The 9,920-nt window shown below is 31.4% G+C and overlaps 1 protein-coding gene across 1 annotated transcript in view; it reads right to left on the bottom strand.

The window, feature by feature from the left end:
- Positions 1-8,217: 8,217 nt before the first annotated feature.
- LOC107687397 (protocadherin alpha-C2-like) overlaps positions 8,218-9,920 on the bottom strand; it is a 5,113-nt gene continuing 3,410 nt past the window's right edge. The window contains exon 2 of the mRNA XM_016484709.1: positions 8,218-8,798. Within this exon, the coding sequence (XP_016340195.1) occupies positions 8,775-8,798 (24 nt within the window). The 3' untranslated portion in view covers positions 8,218-8,774. The remainder of the gene's footprint in view (positions 8,799-9,920) is intronic.

The raw sequence follows: 9,920 nt of genomic DNA on the forward strand, positions 1-9,920 counted from the left end.
TTACGTTTTGAATATGGATATTTTTCTTACAAAAATGCATCGATTTCCTACAGAAGGCCTTTGTTCAGCCCCCCGGAGCCGTGTGAGACACTTTTTTTTTTATGGATGAGCGCATTTTAATTAAGTGCTTTTGGACTGATGCATGCAACACCCGCTGAGTGCCATGAAACAGCTTAATCAAACTAAACAAGGGCAGGAACATGACCAAATAAGGGAACAGAAACAGGGGCAAAACATGACACAGACGGTCCATGATCCTGACAGTAAGGAGGAGCTCCACACAAACACGATTTTCTTTGATTTGCTAGTGGATAGTGCCACCGTATGGTCATAATGTATAGGGAAACAAGAGTTTGCATTCTGTCCCGGGCTATACTGTAATACTGTACGTTTTAATGGCAAACAATTTCCACAATACTGTATATACTTATATAAATATATTTTGAATAGATCTGACTCTTTTTATTTTTCCTGATATACATTTTGGCATTTTATGTACAGTGGGTACGGAAAGTATTCAGACCCCCTTAAATTTTTCACTCTTTGTTATATTGCAGCAAAGGGTCTGAATACTTAGGACCATGTGATATTTCAGTTTTTATTTTTTAATAAATCTGCAAAAATGTCAACGATTCTGTGTTTTTCTGTCAATATGGGGTGCTGTGTGTACATTAATGAGGAAAAAAAATTAACTTAAATGATTTTAGCACATGGCTGCAATATAACAAAGAGTGAAAAATTGAAGGGGGTCTGAATACTTTCCGTACCCACTGTATATCTTATAATCAATCATAAAATATAATATTACAAAATGTTCAAAATATAGAAATAACATGTATTCTAAAATGTTTTTCAATAAACATATTTGTATATACATTTTTGTCAAAATATTTCATCTTTCATAGGGCTTTGACTATTCATATAATACATTATCATTTTTTTTCTTTCTCACTTACTGCCCTAAAACATTTTAAAGTGGTGGACTGATAAAATCACTTTTTTCTTCTTCTTCTTCTTCTTCTTCATTAAAAATGTATTTCGATATTAGTACAATTTTAATATAATTTGAAATTCAAAGGTTTAAACTAAACATGTATTTAGTTATATTTTGTCCAGAAGGGAAAAAACACTACTATGATTGATTATCATCACTATAATGAACAGTAAAAAAAAAATAAATAAAAATAACATTGGACCCCATTTACTTAAAAAAATAAAATAAAATTATAAAAAAGAAATAAATAAAATAAAACCTTTTCCAAAATATATTTTCTGTTCCACAAAAGAAACAATGTCATACAGGTATGGAACGGCATGAGAGTGAGTAAATGATGACTAATGATCAACTCACTTCATCCCTTTAAGTTTGCTAAATAGCCCCCACTAGTGCCAGTGAGATGCATAACACTGCCAAAGAGATACTGACATTACACGTTAAAAAAGGCTGCAGATTTTCTCTTTTGCCTGACAATGCTAAAACAATGCTAAATCAGATGCTTGACGTTGAAGACATCCTAATTCATGTATTTTCATGCATTTTATTTCTTCAGTAGTTGTTCAAAATACTTGCATAATTGATGTTTTGAATGTAAAAAAAAAAAACTTATTAAAATCACTTTTTATGTCAGGGTATTTGCTTGCTATATATGCTTTATAAACTAGGGGCTGGTGTGTTGGAGTTTCTTTTGTATATTTGATGTTATTACATTTGATTAATAATAATAATAAGAAGAAGAATTAGCTGGAAGAGGACCTTTTTATTATTTTTCTGTGAAAGAGGTTAGAGTTTATTATGACCATATAAACTATGGTGGGACAAAAGGCCCCTACACTACGTTATAACTATATATATATTTTATAAGTCATTTTAAATAAATGTGTTGAATTTCTTCTCAATGTATCTTTTTGCTTCCAACGTGGTGTTCTTGTACTCTGACATTATAAGAGATTGTGTGAAATCAATATATTTAATAAATTGTTTTTGGACTGTGGAAAAACTTACTTATAATAATCTTAATCTCTCTTGTACTTACCATGTGGATGTTGCATGATCTTGTACTTCACACATTCATATGGTTTCATTACAGGATTTAGGTGCTAAAAACATAAGCAGAACATTTTGTTCAAGATCTTGCTTTGTCATTTTATAAAAAAACTGTTTTTATGAAAGTGTTTGACTACACACACACACACACACACATGTATATATATAATTTCAATGAATATTTTATTTAATCAATTTCATATTTACACTAAAATTACTTGTAATAGAAATTGTATGAACTTTATTAAGTGAAACATATACAATCTCAGAAAAAAGTATGTAACCGTATCAAAATGAAAAACAACTGGGAATAAAAACTAGCAAAAACAACAGTATAAGTAAAAGAAGCAAACATGCATGCAGGGAACTCAAGACGACTTACAGCAAATTACAATTTACAGTGTTAAATTCATTACATTTAATGCAACATACTTGTGGTAGTAGACAGTATGTGAGCATAAACCCAAGTAATCATTGAAAACTCAAATAAAAATGTGGATCATAAGTTTAATTTCTATGTCACTTACTTGCTTAGTGGAGAGGAGAGAAATATTCTCAACTAAACACAGCTGGTCACACTTACATGAATAGAAAAAAAAACTGAAAAGAAAAAAAAAACGTCATGATTGAGCAAACCAGTTACAATGTAAAGATTAATTTATAGACTAAGACGGATCTCAAGTACTTGTCGAGAGTCAGTTGATAGTCTGAGTAGTTGAATGGCTGAGCTCCAGAAAATCAATAATGTGGTGGCTTTGAAAGGATTTTTTGACAGTTACAGATTTAAAAACAAAATGGATGGAATAAAGAACCCTAAATTCTAACACAACTGGTTATTCAGGACAATATGATTTTTAATAGAACTGTTGTACTATGTACACAACATGTAAAGAAACTTTAAAGAACCATAATTTATTAGAATGTTCACTACAATAAAAAAAATGGATAATGAAAATAATTTTACTGTGTTTATTCAAGGTGCAATAAAAGTATTGTAGTGTTATTTATTTTATTTTGTTTACTTGGTCACAACACTTGCCATTTTTGGAGTTTAAATTCGACTACAATAATGAAAAAAAAAATGCAGTGATGGCAGACTTAATGTTGCATGTGCTTTTACTAGACACTTTGACCTCAACTTCTTCTTAAAGAACATGAAAAAGTAGAATAGCACAGAGTGGTGCATTTCATCTGAAGACACCCACAGGGAAACAACAGTTATAATTTGTATGCATCAGACATATCTGAGAGTACTTATGACAATATGAACTCCACTGTAACACAAGAGATGGACAGAGAAGATGAAGAGGCGATGGTGATCTATGCCAATGCAGACATTGTATTTAATGATGATCGCAGAACAGGGGTGGAGAACTCAGACACAAAGAGACAACGAATGCTTCAAAGCGCAGGTACAGACTCTTCTCATTATGTAAATAAACACAAAGAGAGACATTTTCAGAGTTGTAAACAAAGATTTCGAAACATCTTTCATGTCTGTCATTTTTAGGAAGTGTGCGGAGCAGAATGTACGGAGCAGCTGCAGTATGTTTGGTGCTGTTGTGTGTTCTGATGACTGTCATCATAACGCTATGCGTCGAGCTCAGTACAGAGACTCACAAATGTAAAATTGAAATCAACAACTTTAGAGAACAGTTACAAAACAATTATACAGACCTCATGAAAGAGATAAGCCAGTTAAAAAAAGAGAATACGGACCTTAAAAACAAGAAAGACCAGTTACAAACCGTGACTCAAGACTTCATAAGCAAGAGAGAACAGTTAGTAAATGAGAATACCAGACTTAAAAATAAAGGAGCCCAGTTAGAAATCAAGATTGCCAACAATCATACAGACCTCATGGAAGAGAGAAACCAGTCACCAACCGAGAATACCAAACTCAGTAGTTACACAAACTGGCCCAAATCCAATGTGACCACCAATACCAGTAGTAGCTCATTGACTTATAAATAAGAAGCCATATATTGTTCATTATTATCCAATACAATTCTCACATTTATATGATATCACAGTCACACAGAAAGCAAAAATGAAAATCAATAATGCTGATCTGTTGATTAAGGTTATGGAGGTCTAATGAGAAACCTATGTTTATTTGGAACAATTAAATCATCCATAAAGGACATTGTCTCAAAACACCATGACATACTGTATATGTGATGTGTCTTTTAATGCTTTGCTTTTGTATGTTTACATTTTTTGAGGACTTTGTAATGCCATTTCTTTGCATTAAATCTTTGAAGTGATGAACTCACACTCGTCTCAAATTTGTCACCTAAGCAGAACAAAGAAACAAAAGGTGAAATAAGAGATTTAAGTAAAGTAAAGTTAAGTAAAATGCATAATGAATTCTTTGTGTTAAGTAAAATCAGCAAGACATGTATTTTGTGTGCAGGAGGAGACACTTGGTATTAGCCATTACATGCTTCAAACACATTTGTTGAAGATCGTGCTGTAAAAAAATAAATAGGTGAGAAACTTTAAATATCAATGCATAGATTGAGAAACTATTGTCCTAATAATTGTACTAAGTAACACTACTTTGTTTTGTCAGTTTGAATTTGTTTGTTGACTAAATGCAGAAAGCCTCATTCAGCCAATACAGTTCAAGACAACAACAATTTTGTTGTTCAGCAAATGTTCATTTTGTAACACGATAAATTAATTTGATAAATTGATTAGACACTTTTATGTTAAGTGAAATCTTCATAAAAGAACAATCATCCTACAAAGCAAATATATCTAATATATAGTTTTAAATGGTTGAACATACTTACAATCAACAAATGTAAAAAGATGAGCTCTTTACATCACATCACAACAAATAACAAACAATAACAACAAAATAACACCAAAAGTTAAAATGAAGTCAGCAAACAGCAAAACAAGAACCCTATAAGAGTAGCCACATAATTTACCTTTTTGACTAGTTGGACAACATTTGAGGGATTCTGTTGGTCAGACATGGGTTTTTATGTAGTTTCAAGAAAATTGCATTTTTGCAAAATTGTGGATGCTCATTTTTTATTTGTTTAGCTCTGTCTGCTTTACTCAACATAGTGAGAACCCAGTCATAACCATATCAAAATGTGAATATTAATTAGCAAAAACAACAGCTTAAGTTAAAGTTAGAAGTAAACATGCATGCAGGGAACTCAAGTCAACTTACAGCAGATTACAACATACAGTGTTAAATTCATTACATTTGAAACTTATTTGTGATAAATAATATTAATAATAATGAAAGTTTTACACAGTAAGAATCAACATCCAGCACTGGTATATATAAAAGACCAGCGATTAAGACAATATATATTTTAATATATAACACTGGAGTGATACTCATGAGATGTAAATATTTTACAAATATTGGATGTGGTTTTGCCCTTTAGAACAGAGACAGTGCACTCTAAATTAAAATGTAAAACTTTTTTTTTCACTCAAAATGGCATTTCTATTATGTTGTGGAGCTTTATGTGGTATTATATTATTCACAAAGAAAAACACTGAGCAAAGAATACTGAATTTCATGTATTTTGCATCCAGGAAGTGACTTTACGTGTTACAGAAGAAGCCACAGACAAGCTAAAGCGTGCCTGTGGTCAGTTGTGAGGCAGAACTGCAAACTGCACTGTCAGACTATGCGTGCTAAATAGCCATTACTAGTGGCAGAAATATGTATAACACAAATGCATGCATTATACTATTAGCAGAATTTTCCTTTTGCTCATTTAAGACCATATCAGAACTCATAAGGTGTGTATATCCTTGAAATGTAACTGTAAGATATACACACAGACAAACTGTAAAAGCACACTTACAAACACATTATAAATAGATGGATTATTTGAGTATGTTAATAATTTAAATACATTTTTACGAACATTATGTATATTTTATAACTATCCCTTCAGTTAGAAGTTGGATGCAATATCTATTGGAGTTTGATGCAATACTCAGATCTGTATTCTGAAAATACATTTGTATGTGAATCTGCATGTGTGTTTCTAAAAGAAAGACATAAACTGAGGTAGAATAAATAGGTAGTTGGACAGTATGTGTTGGGGAGGTTAAAAAAGTTGTGCTTCTCTGAATCTGAAGAGATGGAGGTGTTGTCATGGTGACTGTTTCTATGGAGACAGTACTGCCTATGTCAGCACCAATGAAGCGGTGTTTGTCATTATGCGATCATCCTTACACACACTCTCACAATACAGGACAAACCCCAGAAATATACTGTAAAAGCTTTTATTCACATTGCAGTATTTACAAGCAAAGGGCAAATCATAAAATCCAGCAACGATACAAAGGCATTGTTTACTGTTTGCATAAGGACATTTCGCAAGTAAGGCAACAGAAATACAAATACTGAAATAAGTAACCCAAGGCATGTCAATGAGATTGTGATGTATAGCAATATGCTGATAGTATTAAGACATTGAACTTCATTCCTTTTTTTTTTTTTGGTCATTTAAACTTTTCAGGCACACTTTTCTCTGCCCTAAAGCAAACAGCTAAAGAGACACAATATTTTTTTTTACTTGTGTCATTTATCCCTAATTTCTTAATTCTGCTGCCAGGAACTCCACTGTGTGCTTTCACCTTTCAGAAAGCAAGTTAAACTGAATTACATGGCTGTCAATGCTAATGGCAACTTGTAGTGTCATTCTGTGTTCTGGTAACTGGATGTGTCAATCTAAATACAAATCACATATTTCAAGTGACCTATATTGCTGTTTTCTCTCTCTCTCTCTCTCTCTCTCTCTCTTTCACCTTGTTCCTCCTACAGCACATTTTCTTGCATTATTCTCACTTATTTCCACCTTCCCACTCACTTCAGTAGCTGACAAATTGTTTTAATACAAGGAAAGGAAAATAGTTTTGATTTCTGTCATGATATTAGATCTACAAAATGGTATAATGAAATTGCCAAATATATCATTACAAATAATAAATACCTAAAACATTGCAATGTTGTCATATAAGAAGCAGCAATAAATACATTAACAAGAATTTGCATATTGCTTATTTTCATAATACAAAACAATATAAAACTCAAAAACTTGAAAAATGACACAGAATAGCAATTTGATAGTACAATTGTTGATTCTTGTACAAAAAAAAATCTAGTTTTTATTATTGTTGTAAATTATTAATGGTTTTTGGCAAGGTAATATTTTAGCACTGGCTACATATATCTGCAAAAAGGTACATTAATAAATGTTTTAAACCTTTTCATTTTTTTGCACGTAGTACAGTGAATTTGCATGAAATTAAATTTTTTATGTATCATTGGTTTTCGGCACATCACTATGGCAATTGCCATACTAATGTAATTGTAACACTTTACAATAAGGGCAGATTAACATTAACATTAATGCCGTAGCTAACATTAACTAACAATGAGCAAAGACATTTGCTACTGTATTTATTGTACTGTATTAATCTTTTGCTACTGTATTAATCTTTATTAAGGTTAGTTAATAAAAATACAACTGTTCATTGCTAATTCATGTTAGCTAAGGTCTATAATATTACTATAATATATTATAGTAATATAACACAATATGTAATAACAGATACAACTTTTGATTTTAATATTGTATTAGTAAATGTTGCTATTAACATTAACTAAGATTAAAAAAAGGCTGTAGAAGTATTTTCATTGTTAGTTTATGTTAACTAATGTAAACAAATGAAACCTTATTGTAAAGTGTCATTCATGTGATTATTACTCTTTATAGCATTTGTCTAGGATTTCAAATAGTGTACTTGCATTTATTTTTTATTTTTTTAATGCTCTTGCCAGAGAAAATCAGTTTTAGGCCGTTTATAGCATTTGGTAGACAGGATAAAAATAAACATGAATCTATGTATGCATGTGCACCACATAGCTGGCAAACCAAGTGTTTTGAATTATAGAGTCTATAGACAATACCTGGCTCATTAGATTGTGCTCATCCGATCACAGCTTTCTCATCTGCACGTTTTGTGAAAATAGAGCATCTTTAATATCAGAACCCTTTAACAGTCTTGACCTTCTTTTGATCTCTTTACCAGCTGTTTTATAGTTCATATCTTACTAGAACCAGACAGTCCAGTTCTTCTTGTAGTCGTGAAGTATCACTTCTCTCTTTCCTCTGTAGTAGATGCAAAAAGTCCATCTTGTTTGTCTTAGCCATGCAAAGTCATGCTCAATGTGGTTACAAGTGGCTGATATAGAGTTGTTAGACCCAGCCTTAAATCGCCACAAAGCTGCACTTAATGTCTCTCTCATACAATGTTGGTCTTGATATCCAAAATGTCAATTGAAAGCTATTTCTTCTATTATCCTAAAAGGCAACACGAAGAACAGGAAGCGGGAGAAGAAGTGATGGTCAAAATAACTCAACAGAAGTAACTGAATAATATGAGTTGTGTCTTTCTTTATGCCTAGTCTGACACAAGCATTGCAAGAGCATGGAAAATAATAAGTAATATAAATGAATAAAAATAAATGAAATGATTAATTATAGAATGAATACAAAATATGCAAGAATATTAAAAATGCTCTCTTGAAGCTTCACACAGAGGTGTTTGAAAACTTTGATTCTTCACAGTCTTGAATCGAATGAAACCCTGAAAATCAGTAAAACAGCAGATCAATCTGTCTCTCATGGACAGTGAGCCTGGTGTGGAAGGTTGTAATCCATCAGTCAGCATGTCCAGATCACGGTAAATCACTGCTTGACTCCTGTCAATAGACGGAAACACCATTAGTCAAACAGAGTCAAGACTGAAGTTTTTCTGAGCACATACATGTTGACATTTTGCATTTTGTCAGTTTATGCACTCTCTGGAAATCAAACCTATCACCTTGCCATTGCTAGTGCCATGCTCTATAATTTGAGCTCTATAGCTTTTAAATAGCTTAATTTTTTTAATAGTTTGCCATCTTACTTATCCATCAAAACATGGAATGAAAATAATAGCATTACTGGGTGTTCTTATACATTCTTATATACTCTGGGTGTTGTATTATTATTATTTTTTAATCTCTGTCAATCTCTACTTTTTCTTCATCATTTTATCTGCAACTATCCATGCCTTCGGTTTACCCTTTAAAATCCTTCATGATCTGGAATTGCACAAACCAGTCAGTATGGCTCAGTAAATGATTGCGTCCTCATTTTACCCATTTTTCTCTGGCCAAAATATATTTCAAATATATATTCTAAATATATGTTGTAAACAGCACAGAGTAAGACTTTGCTGTTATTATTATTATTAAACAAAAAATGCAGTTCGTTTTAAACCTTCAGTGCCAAAATATATTGCAAAATGTACTTCAGTCAGCAAGAAAATATATTTCCAATCATAAAAATACATTTTAGCTAACCGCAAATATATTTTGGACAATATAAATATATTTAGATTGAAAATATATTTATATAAAGACCAAAATATATAACAAAAATATTTATGTAAAAATATTTTAATATTCGGCAATATTTATATTTTGTAAATTTGAAAATGCATTTAAAATATATCTGAAATATAAAAATACATAATAAGTTAATTTATTTAGAGACATATTCGACATATTTGATTATTTCATATCAGGAAAAAAGAATCATCCTTTCACACATACCACTTCAATGCTGCAAAAAATTTGCAAAATTCTCATTGGCAGTGCTTCTGTCTCACTCGTCCTTTACTTCACACCCCAATGCTTGTCATACTCATTCTCCCACTCACATCCAAATACACTAGCTGTCCAACTTTATATATTATAAATATGAAAAAAAAATTTGATGCTGTTTATTGTTTACGGTAGACTTTTTTTTTTTTTTTTTTTACCATTTTAATTTTTTTT

This window comes from Sinocyclocheilus anshuiensis, unplaced genomic scaffold (genome assembly GCF_001515605.1).
Source record: "Sinocyclocheilus anshuiensis isolate Anshui unplaced genomic scaffold, SAMN03320099.WGS_v1.1 scaffold205, whole genome shotgun sequence".
NCBI lineage: Eukaryota > Metazoa > Chordata > Actinopteri > Cypriniformes > Cyprinidae > Sinocyclocheilus > Sinocyclocheilus anshuiensis.